Source organism: Amblyomma maculatum, chromosome 3 (assembly GCF_055883805.1).
Source record: "Amblyomma maculatum isolate TAMU_Amacu chromosome 3, ASM5588380v1, whole genome shotgun sequence".
NCBI lineage: Eukaryota > Metazoa > Arthropoda > Arachnida > Ixodida > Ixodidae > Amblyomma > Amblyomma maculatum.
The window spans coordinates 111828524-111846477 of record NC_139346.1 but is presented as its reverse complement, the minus strand read 5'-3'; the positions used below and the strand labels follow the sequence as shown (position 1 = coordinate 111846477).

At 43.5% G+C, this 17954-nt stretch overlaps 1 protein-coding gene across 1 annotated transcript; it reads right to left on the bottom strand.

The window, feature by feature from the left end:
* Nucleotides 1-1167: 1167 nt before the first annotated feature.
* On the bottom strand, nucleotides 1168-14668 carry LOC146195701 (chymotrypsin-like elastase family member 2A). Its single transcript, XM_084596261.1, has 6 exons — nucleotides 14592-14668; nucleotides 12043-12220; nucleotides 10043-10163; nucleotides 7142-7280; nucleotides 4555-4700; nucleotides 1168-1834 (listed from the first exon to the last, which is right to left on the bottom strand). Exons 1-6 carry the CDS (start codon nucleotides 14650-14652, stop codon nucleotides 1631-1633), a joined length of 849 nt encoding a protein of 282 aa, XP_084452387.1. The 5' UTR covers nucleotides 14653-14668; the 3' UTR covers nucleotides 1168-1630.
* Between the last annotated feature and the right edge of the window lie 3286 nt (nucleotides 14669-17954).

Sequence of the window (17954 nt, the reverse complement as noted above, 5' to 3'; positions counted from 1 at the left end):
AAATACTGCCTCCTAGAGCCTGTCAGAAATTGAGCCTCATATACAGAGCACGTGCAAGGTGTACGTGCTCAGTCTGGCAGTTTTCTGAATATGCCTTGAGCTCCTCTCTTCTCTTCCACTGGAATAAAGAGCCGATAACACAAGGAACACGCATGACAAGAGCCACGCCGACGGCCGGTAAAGCCGACTTTAGGATCAAGTCCTGCGTAGCTTTCAGCTGCCGAAATTTGGGCTTGTTGGTTTATACTTCCAAGCTGTAACGCACACAAGACGAGGAACTGCGAACGAGAGGACACACACAGCGCTATGTGCTGTGTGTGTCCTCTCAATCGCAGTCCCTCGCCTTGGGTGCACTACAACTTCGAAGTTGAATGCAGCTGCTGGCATGCATTTAAAACAGGTTTCTGTGTCAACAAGCGCTGATGAAGCAGCCGCATGACCAGGTCTAGAGACAGGTAATAAAGGCACAAATGAACCAGTAGCCCGCAATATTTCCGCATGAAAATTAAAAAGGGTAGTCGCGATAAACCTAGTGACTCAGTGACGTTTTCTGATGTGAGACATGCGGCATGCAGAGGATGTGACTGCATAAACTCAGCTTCCATTTCTTTATGTTCTTTTCGTCTGCTTTCAATTTCTCACTTTAGAGATAGTGCGACACCAAAATTAATTTATTTTAGCTTTGTAGTAAAGTAGAAATAAAGAGATTAAGAATCACAATTCAGATACGCTAGTTAGTGGAGCTGATAATAAGTATGTAAGTATGTAATGCTCATGTCCTTAGGATGTTCTGTATCGCCAAATATTGCATCCAAGACCACTAAAACATCGATTGCAGGAGCTATTAAACCCCGATAATGTAGTATATAATATAGAGACGTCCTTAATACGTCCTCGGTCATAGCTAGTTGTGCCCTTAGATAACGGCCCATATTCGCGAGGCAGATTGGCAACTTATTAATCGGCTCGTGGGTAGGTGCCATTATCTATGATCTAGTTTGCCTACCGAGCATGTCTTTGTTCTCTTCTTGTCAATTTTACATCGCTAGGTGATGAATTCAGAGGAAAAAAGTAGGACTCCAAAAACCAAACACACTCAATTTTAAGGGATTGTAAAAGCGTAGCCAAAAAGCGGAAATACAATTATGCGAATTATTTTAACACCAGTTTATTATCAGCGACATTTTGACTGCACAAGAATATACACAGTCACAAAACTACACTTAGATCTTGACTAGATCCCACCTTTTTGCTATCCTATATAATCTTTAGTGTCTCATCACTTGGAACTTGACACACCTTGTGACGAAAAACATTTGGCACAGTGCATAAATCTGAGTGTTCGTTGGTTGGAACAGTAATGCGGTGTTAACATAAGCAAACATACATGTATAGGACAATGAATGTAAAGAAGAACATAAATAGGGCGACCTTGAAAAATAAGTGTTGACATGCATTGCGCACGCCCTGTGGTCAAGAAGAAATTATTCCCCAGTGTAGAGCGCACTGTTCGTTAATCAATGCAAATAAATTAGGACAGTATGCCGTACAGCATACGATTACAGCGGTCGCCTCGAAAGCTTAGGCAGTCAGAGGTGATGCTATTCCCGGAAGTGGGCCAGAAAACGTGTCATTTCAACGTGCAGATCGCCATTTTCTTTCTTTCAGTTCTGTCTTTCAAGTAGACGGTGATGAAGTCGTCCACGAAACTTGCCACCCGAGTGAAGACCATAGGCAATGTGGGGTCCCCGCACGTGGACGGGCCTCCGGACAGGACTCCTTGCAGGAACCACTGGCCTCCAACATTCTGCATCACAGGCGCACCGCTGTCTCCCTGCGCAATCATTGCGAACATTTCAGCGCAACGCAGTGAGCTGCAGTAGTCAGGACAACTGGTGCACTTCGTAAATACTGTGTCAGGTGTGAACACCATACAGGATAGTTTGCTGCCTATTAATTCTATTTTTGGCAGCAAGAGCTTAATATTACTTGATTGGATGAAGAGGTTTGAGTAAGTCTTTTGGACTGCCATGCAAGCATAAAGGAAGATTTTCGAACAGCTACTTCTAGACAGAAAAAAATTTCCCTAAATTATTTCTACATTGCGCTCATGACAAAACATGCCAAGTATAACATAAATACAAAACATAAGTGTGAAATTGCACTTAAGCAACTAGATGCAAAAAGAAAATAAGCCACGTAAAATAAAAGTAAAATAAAAATTTTTGTTTTGAAATTCGCACGCGAGGCAAATACGTAGAAATATGTTTTATTTAAGGAACCCGGGGAAAGTGTGTCCATTTTTATTGATTTGTAAAAACCGATGGAACGGCTCTTTCTTTCTACATATGTGTTTTGTTTGACTCCAATAGAATTTATAATTCTTCTTGGGAGTTGATTAAAAATATTGATGTCACCACAAAAAGCGAATAAGAGCCATGTAACCGCCGCTGGCGAATGAGTTTTGCTCTAGTCTATCCTCAAGTTCCTGCAAGAATAATTAGACTGCCTCAGTATTTATTGAGCTGCTATTGATTATGAAGGAGCGCACCAGGAAATACTCAGACATGCAGAAGGGACAAGCGCTTGTCTCTTCCTGTCTCTGTGTTTTCGTGGTGAGCTGCTTTATACCCAATAAGAAACCAACCAGCCCAATTATCCCCTTTGCTGAGTTCCTATGTGAAACGCCTCGTTTGCGATGATGTCTGTGTGAGATATTAAGGTAACAAATTTAGAGATTAGTAATTAGGGTAGTGGGAAAGACTATATGCGTGAATGAGAATCGACAAGGACAGCTGCCAAACGGGAGCCATTAACGCTGCCCTGTGATACCGTTAGAGGCGGGCCCTAAGTGTCCCCTCTCCCCATTTTCTTCGCTTCTGTAAAACAATTAGGACCAGAGACACATAAGTAAAATTTCGAGATTGCGGTTATCTCAGGTTTAGAGCTGAAATGGCGAAAGTAATTTTACATTGCAGTTCTTACTAACTGCATCGTAATTGTCATCGCTACTATCATCATCACCATAGCTAGCATTGGTATCATCACTATAAAGTAAAGGCACCGTCACTGACATCACATTTATCACCATTATCGTTATTACACACTGTGGCGTCAGCAGAATTGCTACTATCATCATCATCTCTAACCGCATCGTTGTTGTCATCGGTAAGCAGCGCAAATATAATTACGATCGGTTTCTCCCGATATTATGCAGTGCAATCTAAAAAAAAAAAAAAAATCTCGGAGCGAAGAAGTAGTTTGCGCGATCGGGTGGGGATCGCAGGCAGAGTGGTGCGATTCTCGGTTGAGACAGATTTTTTCTTTATAATTTCATTCACTGGACAGTCCAGGCGGACCCATCCAGCGAACTGAAACTAACATCACCTTGAGCACGGAGACGCTTTCGCCTTTAAAAGCAAGATGCTTTATTCGTTTAGTAAGAAAATAAACAGAAAACGTCAGCTATCCTCAACGCGACGGAGGAACATCGGTAACTGTCCTCTTAGGCTCACAATGGAAAGCGAGAACAAAGCGGCATGTTACGCCCGTATAAGTGGCGCACGCCCAGTGCTCCGCTTATAGAAGCCCCCCCCCCCCCCCCCCCCCCTTCCCCATGACGCCAAGAATAAAATTTCATTCATGAGTTATGACTTTCTCGCGTATCTATGTTTTTCCTGTCCATCCCCGTTTTTGTTCTTGAGTTTGAGTATATTGACTTAACTTGCTTCTTACATGGTCTGATGGCATACTTGAGCCTGGAAAGCCAGTTGACTATTCAGCGTTTTTCGTATTTACTGGGTTTCTGGTGGCCAGTTTGCAGTTTCACCGCGGCAATAAGTGCATAGGGATTACAATAAAGCTTTTCTACGTTTAATAATACGTAGCCCAAGCCCATCGTACGAAATTTCACGCGACCGTAACTACTAACTGTTCACAAGAAACAACTACTGAGGGCTGGCCACCCCGCCCTGCTCAACAAAAGTGAGACATCGCCGTTGTTGCGGGGTTCTAGTTTTAGCGGAATTCCGACCCGTGAGCCATCACTTGATGTAGCTTCGACCGCAAGGTGGCTGATAACTAATACTGTTTTTGGTCCCAGCGGTATTGTTTATATGGGTGTTATGACTGGCGAGAATGATTTGAGTATGATTGACACGAGCGTGTCCGTCGATACGCCCTGCTTTGGCGGTCTACGAAGGTGATGCAGGTTTAATTGTGTTTTCGGAAAATTGGTTTTAAGCAAAGGAAGAGACACGTATTGCTCTCTTGCAGTTTTGTGTGAATAAAGCTGCTGCTGGGTATTGTCATGTCCTTTCGCATAAGCCTGTTACTCAAACGCAAAAAGTAACCGACTTCGTCTGAGATGTATGTTTGCCAAAAATATAATAGACGCATTATCTTGGTCCCCAAGATCTGTTCTTTTCTTTCTGACAACATTGCTCCTCTAACTGTTCTTATTGCTGCACAGTTCTCATTTCACTGCAAATTCTTCTAAAGAATGTGCGTTGTCTCGCGCAGTAGAGGTAACAAGCGAAATTACGCACTGCATACCTCACAGAGGGAACCGTGGTCGTGCGGCGCGCATAAGATGTCACCGGATAGGATGACGTCGAAGGCCTTGACGCATTTCCTTTTGCTCATGAGTGTCAGCTTCAGTTCCTGCAGCGTTCTCTTGGAGCGTCGACTGGTTGGATTACCTGAAATGGTGGCAGATTTCATTCGGCTCAAGAAAATTTCGCCTGAAAAAAAAGCTCGGAAGACATGGACAAAAAATAGATCTTGGCCTGCGTAGATGCGTTGCCAAATCTTAGTCAAGAGAAGCACCAGAGAAGAAAACAACTCTTAAACGCAACACAAGGGGAAATTTTATAATTTGTAAAGGTAAAATCATGAAACAAAGGTGTGCGCTGTCAACGAGTTCTTTGTCACTTAAAAAACGCCCGCCGACAGAGTTCGTTTTCAGCGTTGGTTCTTTGGCTCGGCTGCCACCGCGTTTTAACGCTGTGGACTTCATTTAATGTGTAGAGGCCCCAGATGTCAGAAATACGACAAGAGAACTTCGAACGATGTCTTTGAACGATTATGCAGCTTTAACTTCCGAAGAAACACCAGCATAGCCAAAAAGAAGCAGAGGACCGATTTCGTTTAGTTTGACTATCAGGCATTGACACCCCAAAAAAGCCCTAACAGTGAATGAAGCCGAGCTGGTGAGCCTCAAACATTTACACCACTTGGTTTTATTGACTTGCGCTAAGATCGCACAATACAAGCGAGCCTTGCTTTTCGCCTTCCAAAAAGTTGTCGCCATGGCCGATATTTCATCGCGCGACCTTGGGCACAGCACTCAAGCGACCACGAAACACTGCGGTGGGGCTCAAAATCAGTTTTCACCAGGAACATATGTTAACTATAATGCGCCTCGGTTCTCTTGTGAAATTCACCAGCAGGCAAGAGTTTAACCTCTCAATATTTTTCTAATATTAACTTATTAAGTAGTGAACGCTGATCAGAAACTGCTTTTTCTTTGCCATCACAAGCTTTGAGACTAAAACTCAGAGCTGATTTCAGCAGTAATGGCGCCTTTGAAGTTATGAATAATAATTTGCACAGAGAAGGACCAATAAATTTCTGAATGTTCCAAACGGGTGCGAGGTGTAAACATGCCTCTGTTGTTTTCAAAATTCAAGATTTAATTACGTTATTAGGAAAGGCTCTTTGCAAACCAAACATTTAAAGCGGAACTAATGAAGGTGTTGAACGGTGCGAAGCTGCTCGAGTTTCAAAAGGCTGTCAGTATTCAAACCTGAAACCGAACTATTCTAAATCTTGATATTCGCAGCAACGTTTGAGTTCACTGCTAAAAACGCAGCGCTTACTGCAATTACTGTGACGTTTAAGTGTTTGCTTATATTAATAAAGGTCCTGTATAGTACGTTTAGCTTAGTATATTGAAATCAGAAACGTAATGTAGTATCAGTAGAAAACAGACACGCAAATGAAGAAACGCGCAGGTTAAAGCTCTACCCCTTTACAATATCAACAAAGATGAAGATAAAAAATGTATAGCCTGAGGTTCTTTTGTCCCTTTCCAAAATTGTTGACTAGTTCAAGCAAAAGCAAATTAGTCCGGGCTTAGCTTTAGTTAAGCCCTGAAGGTTTCGAAAGCAATAATAGCATCTCTAATAACACGCCGACAAAGTCTTCACTCAAAGCGTCCATTACATTCCATTCTGGGTCGTCACCGGTTGAGGACGATCAAGAGAAGCGCGACGCGCTGGTCTAGCTGCATGTTGGGCGCGGCGTCGAGCGAGACGCTGTTCCTGTTCTTCATCTGTCTCTGTAGCCCGCTTTCGTTTGCTGGCTTCATCGACATGGCGTCACTTTTCTTTCTGTTTGTCAGGATGCATAGCGAGTGCCTCAGCTGAGCAAGCGCGAGCATTTATATACTCATCGTTTCCCCCCTCTTCCTCTCAACTCTCAAGAGGTGACAGCAGCGCCTCCACTCGGTAGCAGCGCGGCTCCAGCTGCAGCGCGCTGTGCCTACCGACCGCCGACCCGCGACGACTCGGCTTGGTAGCCCATCTCTCGCAGCTGGTATGACGTCAAAGTGACATCATCTCACCCGCGGCGCGCCGTGCCTACCGACGGCTGCCATCCAACGACTCAATTTGGTAGCCCATCTGTCGCAGCTGGTAAAACGTCACAGCCATCTGGGATCATTAACGGTCAAACGTGCCTACCGACCGTGGCTACGCAAAGGCCTAAAAATTGGAGTAGTGTTGCTTTCGCAACAAAAATGCTGAATAAATGTTGACCATTTGTCAAGTACTCTCTGTACATTTAAATGTTGTGACTCATTTTATTTATGAAGGGGCTGTGTGTATAGAAATTAAAATTGTTCTGGACACACAAAGCTTGCTTACGCAAGAAAACTGATCTCCCTGAGTTTGCAAAGCGAGTCAGTAGAAGCAAGATGAGCGGTCGTAATCATAGCTTCTCATCGTCATGTGCCGAGTTCCAGCACTGCCAACCTGCATGAAAGGAAAGACTGCCGCACGCATCTGTAGCACATATCGTGCCATTGCGCCTTCCGGACAACCCTAAGTAAAACAGAGCACAGAGAAAAATATATGCGCACCTTTTCTGGCGCTCCATCCTGTTGTGTATGCTTCGGAGTCCTTGGGTAAGTGCTCAGTTCTTCTAGGCAGACAGATGGGCCTTATTCCGCTCGTGAAATCGACCGGCTGAGCGAGCTTTAGTATAGCGATATCGTTGGCCTGAATGGAAAAAAAGCAGAGGGGACGAAATTGTACACTTTGGTGCTTAACATACCCGAAGGAACACACAAGTCACGAAGGACGCTTATAGTTAGTTTAGATTATCCAGAGTTCTACAACATATAGTGGGAGCAAGCAGTCAACGTATCCCACGAAAACAGAAATAATTGTTTTTTAAATAATTTTTGCTGTTCCTAGGCGAAATAGAAGTGTGGTCAATTTATTCCATCAAATAATTAATTACAAAGTAGAGAAAAAAGTAACCACGTGCCTATAATGATATCTCAACTTGCGAACCTAAATTTCTCTTACAGAATTCTACCAAATGTACTACACAGCGACAGTTGTCCAAACCTCTGCTTTTGCGGTTATTTATACAGCGTGTAGCCTGACATTGAGGTTGTTGCGCTTTATGTGCTTTGAAATAGCCCAATGTTCTCTAGATGCTGCGCTTCACCTCTATCGAACTAAGGTTACTGCTACCGTTGTTGGTCCCGAGGCCTTGGGATTAGGAGCAGAACGCTAAATTTATTGATCCTCTGTGGTTAGTGCAGAGAGTAAAGGATAGTTGGCTGCTTGGGAGACCTTCGTTTTGTCCGGTCGTATGACACATAGCTTTAAATCACTATCCAGTAGCACCAACTCTAAAATACTGGATTAGAAAGCATGATTGTTTTTGTAGCGAGAGCTACACTGGCCACAGTCTCGCCATTTCGCCATGCCTGTCCGAAGAGCAAAGAAGGAGAACAAACGAAGAAGAAGGAGAAGAAAAAAGAAAAAGAAGAAGAAACAGAAAATAAGACGAGGAGGAGAAGAAGAAAATGAGGGAAAAGACGAAGAAGTAAAACAAGAGAAGACAGATAACTCGGTAGTTTGTAGAGGCGAACGACAACAGCGAGTTCCTAGAACGGCGGTGGGCCCCAGAGTTCGACGTAGAGATCATGTCATATCACTAGAAATCTTCTACATCCGAACGAGACAGCTCAATAACGAGAGGCAAGGGGTGCTCATGCGTGAAGTGATTCCCCTATGGCATAAAGCTGGAGCCTTAGACTAAACTACTATGGGCAAAAGCAATCTCTTTACTTTCAAGCCGAACCTAAGCGTAGCCATGCAGATTGCTCTCGCGTAAATTCAAGTTTAAGCACAAGCTAAAGCACAGCTAATTCTTAAAAAAGGATACTTGACTTTTGCATTGCGTGGGACAAGATGCGGTCTAGACAGGTGTCTACTTCGAAGTCTTTATTGCACTATTTCTGTTGTAATCATGAGGTTCGATACACGGCTGATGAAGTGGAGTTTACACATATAAGTCTTGAGACTACCACCTAAAAGCAACCACCAGACTTATCTTCATACCTTTAAGGGAAGAACGAACAGCGGTCGCCCTATACCACAATCTCGGAGCAGAAAAACGTCATGGCTCTAAGGCCCACGGTACCCACGGTGTCTTATGTGCAGAATTGTCGACATCGCCCCTGACTCACTGTGACATAGCTCTTTTCACCACTGGAATGCGTGCGATTTCATACATCACTGACATTCGAGAAGAAAAAACAATTACCAGTGAGATTGCATGAAGTCAATCATTTTCGATTATAATGGTACAATATTCACTAAAGTCAATCTAAAGTACAGTGGTGCGTCTTTTTATGAATGATCTCTAAATTTCATTACTTTTCGGGCCACGGAAAGTTACTGGATGCACAAAAAATGATCTAAGACAGGACAGAGAACTTGCGTCTGCCTTGCCGTCCCGATGCATTTTGTGTTTAATACAACCGACACATATAGAGCTTTCCAGAAAAATATTTCTGTACAAAAAAGAACAAACTCGTCCAATTACTTTTTTCTTATATACTGAAACAAACGGGAGTTATATTCCTACCAGTGGATTTAAGGAGCATGAGTACAAGGGGTGCAATCATAGGTTACCTGCAGTGGGGTCGCTCAGTGGTGAGCAGAGAAAAGTAAATGACAACACACACGCAGTGATCATACTTTACTCTGCGAAACCCGTGTGCTATTTATGAGGCACTACCTAATAAAGATAATCCGGGTTTGCCTCGGTTTCACTCCGAGATGGGTGAAACATGCCAGCGTCCAATATAGAACCCATACTTCTTAATTTATTGAAAATTTGATGCGTGTGAGCCAGCGTTCCTGGAATAATCATCTTTGAATGGAGTCTCGTGAGAGTCGGCGAAAGCGTAGAAGTTGTTCTAAGCGAACTTCTCTGCGAGAACACTTCGTCTGCGAAACGTTGTAGCGGATGACGGAAACAGTTGTGAGTTTACTGTGAGTGGAGAACAGGTGCGTTGAAATCGTTAACGCGATGCAGCACCAGAGCGCTTCTATCGTCGGCGCCTTTCACCCGTCTTCCAACATAAGCAAGCTTGGAGAGGTAGCTGTCAATTCGTTCACGAAATATAAAAAACAGCTGCTTTGAATTTAGAAAAAAATGCAAATAGCTGGCTCACAAGCTAATTTCCTATATCTGTTATTCAGTCTATTTCCTAGAGGAGCTGAAACCTGCTTCTTTTTACACGTCTAGCGATGTTTCGTTACGTATTGAAAATTTAATTTTTTTTACATGGTTTGAAATCTGGTAAAGACCTTCGTGTTCATTTCTATTATGAAATAACACTCTTGCCCTTCTTTCGACGTATAATAACTGCTCTCAGCTCGTATAGAAAACAGGCAGGAACCATGTATTAGTATTTCTTATCAGTTATGCAGTGCAAAAGTGATAATTCACTTACACTGCCAGAATAGTTCCGATGGATGCAGATTTCTTTCACGGACAGTGCGACTTCGCCTTCATCTAGTACGCTCCTTCGCCAGGACCCCAAGTGAACCCGCAGCCCGTCGCTCCTTCGTTTGCTGAAAGAATACGCACCAACGCCATTAAAGCGCTTCACGTTTTACAGTGGGCATGACGACGCACCTGGTTGAGAAACTTAGGATATAGAAAATAGAGAGAAGTCGCTGAGGGTCACTGAATTGCGGCACCTCTGGGGGAGTGTTTAGGACCCACTAAAATATAATCGATGTGAGCCTGCTTGTGCGGTTGTGTCATTGTTGCATGTAAATGCCTGGCATAGCATACATGTAAGGATCACGCTCTTTCGTTCCATTTTCGATGACGCGTTCCCTATCGGACATACAGAAACATTACTTATTCGAGAGGCACCGCAGTCGTGTCCCCTACCGGTCTGCACATACAGCAGACACCGATATAAATTAGGAAACAGCGTGCGCCGGTTACTACTGCCCGCAGCTATACCCTCCCAACCAGAAGTATTCATGCTACAGCGTGAAATAGCTGGTGAATAATTGTGCTTTGAATATTCCATGTAATGGAGCATTCAAAGCCTAAGCCAAACTGCAAACTTCTTTACCACGATAACACGACAAGCTTTCAGAATCTGAAGGCAATTTAGTGTCTTGATGTAATCGATGCCGGGATGGTGCCTTGGTAGCTGCTATATGCGCCTCAGTGGTACATTATGGAGCGAACAAGTCTCTATTATGTGCCTCAAACGCACATAATGCTAACTATTGACCAAGACTATGCTTCAAGCTGGAAGTTGTAGCTCTATCCCCTGAACAAACGAGCGGGCATCCCCACTATGAGAATCTATACAAGCTGAGAGGCTATTTCTCAGCCGTATAACTACCTCTAGCTATCTATTCTCTAATTCTACACTGCTTATTAGATGAGCGATCAAGCCCCTAATGCAGAATTCACTGAATATAGCGCCTCGTCTGATGGTACTCTACTGACGTGTCTACGCAAGGTAATAAATAATGTTGCACATAAGAACCGAACTTGGAATCTAAACACTGAAATGTGCAACCTCGTAATATTAGCGCCTGTTTACAAAACAGTTCAGTTGAAGACGTTCTGAGCAGCGCTTCATAGGCTGCATGCCATAGGATTGGGTATGGCTTCTTTATTACAGTGTAAGAAAATGAAATAGACACTTGCTTAATCTTCTTGAACATATTCCCCCTTCACTACTCTGTTGGTTCCAGTCTGCTCAACACATCCGTTTTGCTTTGAGCGCAAGAATGCGAAATATTTATACAGATTAATAAATATGCCTCAAGTCCGCGTATGGGATAAAAGGAAGGAACCGGTGTATTGCCATTGAAAGAAAAGGTTCCTTAAAACACAAACAAGAATAAAAACTAAAAGTGTGAAACGCTCTTTAACACTTCCTTTTCATTCGGCAATTTTCTTCAAAACATTGTTATGCTTATAATAATAAAAGTTTCAATTATTATTACTGTAACATGAGTACATATCCCAAAAGCACGTTGGCAAGCCATACGCAACATAACGCGTTTAAACAGAATTGGTATTACTGAATTGCACATTTTTGCTACATGTTACTGGGTTATGTTTCTAAACTGTCAAGTACACTCTTTGTTAAATGTTTATAGAGTCCTTGGCGTTTGTTTGTGGCTCGTAATGTATTCCCAGTGCTATTCACTTCCTGAAGGTCCGAATATTTTTCTCACAGCCTCCCCGATTGGGAGGGCTTCCATGAATGAAAAATGACAGCCGCTTGAATTCATAGAAGCACACCCCTGGGGCTCTAAACGTTTGAAAAAGAATCTATGACGACGGCCTTTTGAGCGAAAGAGCTCAATACGCTATTGCGTAAAACTAGTTTCAAAGTTTTGTGCGGAGGTTTCTCAATAAATGCCGATGGAGAAATAAGAAATTCCAGTTTAGACGCCCCACGACACTTACTCGACGCAATGAGCGGCGGTCACCACGTGCTGGTTAGTGATAAGCGCCCCGCTGCAGTACTGCTCCGGCCGGAACTTGGCGATGGTGTGGATGGCAGCGTTCCAGGGCCACTGCGTGGGTGTCACTTCGCTGAACGTCGTTCCTTGTCGCATTGGCGCCGTACCGCACAGCAGGTACGCTGTCGGATGCATCAATTGAAATACGCAAATTGAATAATTAGCAGCATTTACACGTGTTAAAGGAATCACTCTTCAATCTCATTCGCCTACGGTAGTCAGTATAGAAATAGCGTTATTAACAGCTTCTGTAATAAAAAACAAAACAAAAACAAAATAAAGATAGTTGGCTTTCAGCTTAGTCGCTTCCTAACGCGTTGCAGGAAGAAATAGACGAGAAGTAGGCAAGTAACGACAAAAAATCTATACTCTTCGAACGCCACCCGCTCTTCTTTCCTTATCCCGAGGCATAGGATCGTGCGTTTCGCGGAGCACAGGTCCTGTTACTCCGCGAGGTGCAATGCGGAAGCTGAGAGACCAAACGCAGGCAATTAACTTCGCTGCTTTTGCTAGCACACTCAGAAACTTATCGCTGCAATACTACTCTGGATGCGCATATTGAATTCGCGCGCTGCGGTTAGTTTCAATCCTGCCATGGTGTGGAAAGTGCTCCTCGCGTTAAAAACGAAACCAAGGTTTTCTTTGTTAAATGTTGATTTCTGTCTGTCGCGATATTGTCTCGGTAGGTACATTTGCATGTAGAATGAGCTGTTCCATAGGCCTACTACCGTCTATCTTGCCACTACAGCATTTCTTTGTAGCAAAGGCTACCTTTGCAAAACGCTTTTTCAAGCAATTTCAAATTGGTTGTCAACGTTTTGTTCATTCGTGTTGATAAATTGTCAACTTGATACTAATTTGATAATGTTGCTGGAAGGGATAAACACATTTGCCAAAAAGGTGTTATTCGTAGTAAAAATTTGATATCAATGGTTTTACGGAAGTGTGCCGCAGATATATTTATTTTACTCCTTGTCTTTATTATACGACCTCTGTTCTCCTGGCGGCATTACGAATTGAATCTCAACCTTCTGGCACATAGGGCGCTGCTGTAACAAATTGGCCACGGCTACGGTGAGTTTCAATAATCGTACCGAAAAGCACTCGTTATACGATATTTCGTCTCTAAAACTGCATTCGAGTTTCAGCAGATTCTCGAATGGTCAGTAATACAATGAACTCCCATCATACTTTGTCACGATGCATGCTGGTAATTAGAAATGAAAGTAAAGCGAATGAAAGGAAAGTAAAAACAAAATGAAGAAAAGCTGTTCCATTAATCAATATGAAAGCTTTTACTGATAATCTAATCGAGTGCAGTCATCGTTCGTAGCGGTCGCTGTTTAGTGCTAATCTACTGCTGTCTTTGAGAGAAATAACAGTAACTTTGAGAGAAATAACAATGAGTTGAGAGAAATAACTCAAGTTACTGGCATTCTAGTGGAAATTAAGAAGAAGAAATGGGCATGGGCAGGAAATGTATTGCGAAGAGAGGATAACCGATAGTCACTTAGGGTAACAAACTAGATTCCAAGGGAAGGAAAGCGTAGCAGGGGACGGCAGAAAGGAAGGTGGCCGGGTGAGGTTAAGGAGTTCGCAGGGGTCGAGTGGATGCAGGTAGCACAGAGCCGGGCTAATTGGAGAATTGTGGGAGAGGCCGTCTCCCTCCAGTGGGTATAGTCAGGATGATGATGATGATGATGACGACTGCTCTTTTTATGAGAGGGCTGTTTCACTCTAATGTGATGTGCGAGCGACATGTCTAACTAAAGGAAGGGAGGGAAAAGGAAGGGGGGGGGTGCATAATGCGACTGCTGCTTCATGTGTTGTTATGCGGTTGTTGAGGCATTAGAAAAATATTCTGATCTTTGTTTTTTCGGGCAGTGTATTAAAAACTTCGCTATAATTTCGGGTCTTTATGAACAGAGCTCTAAGTGTCAGCGCAATATTTGAAAGATCTCTTAGTATAACTGCTATATTACTATCAAAGAGAAATAATAAAGTAAATAAATAACAAGCTAGGCAGGCCTAAAAAACATCCAAAAAGATTCTCAATTATAGGGCACCACACTTTATTTTATTTTTACCTACCTTGTCCTTTATCTCTGCCGTTCCTTTCTGTTATTTCATTTCCCTGTCCCTCGCTGTCACATTCTTTGCGCCGCTCCACCTCGGATGTTCAGAGATCAGATAACGGGGCAGGCAAATAATGCTTTCCTTCTCCTTTTGATTACTTATAATAAATAATCACGTACTACTGAAGGCCGCCATAGTATAAGCTTGATCAGAACCCTCAAAGTTCCTCTTAAGCCTGCCAGTCGTAAGAATGCCAAAAATCATATCTGGGAAGTGGCCCTGTGTCACGACTTCATAAAATTTATTGTCCTGATTAAAGAAACTACCTGTACTAATCTGGGTAAATACTGGCTACTGTTGCGCTCTTCAGCGTGATTATGACGTGACAGCGCAAAATAAAGGCGAAGTCTTCCTCACCATTGCAGGTCAGAGCGAATGTGGCGAGTGTGGCCAAGACGAGGTGCATGCTTACTTCCATCCTCTCAGTCCGCGGACTAACGGCGTGGCTAAGATGCACACGCTTCGCCTCCCCTAAGTATCTGGTGCCCTCCTAGGCTTCCCTCGCCACTTCTCCTCCAGGCAGCGAGTGCCCTTGAGAAACGAGCCCCGCGGTGGCTTAAGAGACGCTCCTCCCGTTTCACGTGTCTCTACACGGCTTTCCCGGTTTTCTTGTGTCTCCGTACTTTGATTTCTCTTTAGCCACTCGGAGAGTCAGCTGAGCGCCGCTGCCTCAAGCGCATTCCTTACACCGATCCGCTTTTAATTCCTTGTTCTATTGCTTTATCAGCTCGAAGTGTACGTGTTCTAAGAACGAAACAGAACTTTCCCGCTGTCTACAGAGGCCGGCCCCGACCAGTAGTGGTTGCCACACGAATGCTCTTTTATTGGGAAAGAGCGGTTTTTCATTGTGATGTTCGAGACATTTGATACTTGATAGTTTTTCTTGGTGGCTCGATAGAAACCTGGCTTTGAGGGTTACTCCAATCCTCTGTTGCATCCTTTTAACCGCCCTCCTCCAGTATCATCTCTCCGTTTCTCCCTTTCTAGTGAAGTCGTGACAGGAATGATTGTCCAGATCCGCGTCGCGTTACGTAGCGGCTGGCGGAGCGCGTCACTCGGTGGTGACGTCGAAAGTAGCACGAAAGTTAATTAACGCTGCTGCCCGCGTGACACCGTCGTTTACGCTTGGGCATTCTTCAGCTGGAGTTTGCGGGTTGCTGCCTTCACAGCAACCAGTGGATACCGGTTTCCTCAGTGCTTCCGGATCGGCACTCCACCGTGTACAGCAACATCCTCGCGTTGCTTTCGGGTCATGGTCTTAAAATTCTGTTGTTACGTTTGCGAAGGCGATATGAGTACAGTCAGGTTTGGTTTTTCCATGGAACATGTAGTGACGGTTTGCTAGCGAAATGTAAATATCGAATACACGATCTTTTTATTGGCAGTTCGTGCGGTAAGCCCTTAAGATGACCAAATGAGTTTTGTAGCAGTTCTATGGCGTACCATACAAAACGAAGAAAGCTGCGCTCAAAATTTTGTTAAATTCATGCTCCGCAAATGTCCACTATTAGAGGAGGTGCGCATGTTAACTTACAGAAGGAGTTCGTAACGCTCCTCTAAAATGCTTCAATAAGTGCTCCTCGCACATTTAAAAAGTGGAGTCATACGTCGTGCAATAATTATGAAGATTTTTGCAGAATGTTAGTGTCATTTGCATCACACAGCTAATACATTATGTGTTACTTTATATCGCGGTGTTATTATTGATGCCCAGAAAATGTTCTGCCAATTTTTGTAGCAGCGTGATGTCAGAAAGTCTTATGAGGCATGACATAGCCTCGCGAAGTATTCCTGCGGAATGCGCGTGATATTATTTTGTGTAATATTCCTAAAACACTTGCCGCTTGATTCGCATGAAAAAGTGTCGGCTCAATATCTGAAGTGGCTATGATGCAATCTTGTAAGGAATTGCTGTTGCACTGAGCGGTATAATTTTTGTGGAGTATTTCCAGAAACTTTATCCCCAATTTCTCGAGGTGCGTTTGATGCCTACATTTCTAATGAGTTAGTGTATTGTTGCTGTGAAGCGTTTCTCCAAAATATTTGCCCTGTTTGTGGTATTCACATGTAGGATACTTTTTAATGCATTTGTGCCGAACCAGTTTCAGGCATTTGTTTTTGTATCTATGTGGTGAGTCTGCTGAATTGATGCAGGAACTTTGCCGCACAATTATTAAACGTTTTTGATGCGTACCTCTCCGACCAAGTAATGGCTCATGACATCGGCAAGTTTCTGGTCTAACCTTGTAAACTGTCTTCGTGGAGCTTATTCATTAAGCCTGATCTCGCACTGTGGCCACCAATCTGAAAACAATGGGCAATGACAAATTCAAGTACCCGCCTAAGGCTACAACAGTGCCGAAAGATTGTAGAGGGTTTTATATATTTGCAGCACAGCAGAGGAATGATGTTGCTTTGAAAGTGAACCCACACTTAAGTATGTAGATTCCGAACATTTCTTGAAATATTGATACTGCAAAGGAGATGGAAAAGTTGTAAAAACATTTCGCCCGAATGTAAATTCTCCCACTCGAACTCAAACCCAATAGATCATAGAAACAATGTTCACCACTATCTATTCCATGGTTGCATCAGAAAGTTTGGCACAGCAATTTTCTCAAGGAGAATAGATAAAATAAAAGCAGTCACAATTCACCTCTAGCGCGTATGAGAGGCACACCCATGTTTGATTTGGAATAAGGTAAGAGCAGCGCTGTAAGTAGAAGATGCGTCTTTCCACAAGTTGTCTCGTGGCACCAAATTCACGCGCTGATATTTCGCCAGATCGGAAATCGTGCCCGAGCTGAATGACCGTGTGAGCCCTACGTCCCTCATTATTCCCCATCCAGTATGCACACAACCTATTCCCGAAAAATCTAATAGCGCTGTTGTGAAGGACAAACATATGTTGTTTTGTTAATTTTTGATGAGTTGAAAATACGGGCAAAGTGTAGGGCGAGTAATGCAGGAAAGGCATAACGTCATGTAGGTGCTGCAAGCGAAATACTCTGTAATTCACTATAAAATGGTCGCTGGCAGGATGTATAACGCCCCTCAGTGACACCAAAGTATCGTTTGTATGTTCTGACGAAACTTGGCTTCAAGAATGCCCACTGCGAAGGGCGAAGTCGCGGTGAACACCATGACGACACCTTTTAGGTTTTTGGCCCTTTCATGACATGAACTTTCATAACAACACAGTACATTGAAGAAGGATGTACGAGTGAGTAACCAAAGCATGAACCCGGTATTCACAACACAAACGATCTAATAGCCCGAACACCATGCCATTGCCATAACTGAAGCGGTGGCCGAGCAAACATTTCTCTCCCGTAACCTATTGTTGGGAGAAAGCTAAAATACGGAGACTAATTACATGGGTGCTCTTAAGTCTCTTTAGGAGCGGATAAATCGAAGCAATGCTAGTTCCGTGCCAGTTCCGTTATGAGCTCGTGTGGCGTTTCGTTTGATGGCCTCACAGGTCATCGACTGCCGTAGAGAAATGTGGCTGTGCGCTCAAAGAGCGTTTCTCGCTGAACGTACCTTTGACCAAATATTCGAAATGTATTTTTTCCCATGGCTTTCGGGCAGAAAAAGGTTTTCCCCTGCTCTATGGGGGCCTGAATTTAGGGCCGCACTTCAGAAATGATTCCTATCGTAAGAACAACTGTGAGACATTCTTCCAGCGCACGGAAAAACACGGACAGAGTTAGAAGACAC

Bases quoted from the DNA above. Each gene is read 5' to 3' on its own strand.
- LOC146195701 (XM_084596261.1), bottom strand. From the start codon at position 14,652: ATGGAAGTAAGCATGCACCTCGTCTTGGCCACACTCGCCACATTCGCT. The intron at 10,164-12,042 runs GTAAGTGTCGTG...GTATTCTTTCAG, and splicing joins ACCGCCGCTCATTGCGTCGA to CAAACGAAGGAGCGACGGGC. The intron at 1,835-4,554 runs GTATGCAGTGCG...ATGATTGCGCAG, and splicing joins ACCACGGTTCCCTCTGTGAG to GGAGACAGCGGTGCGCCTGT.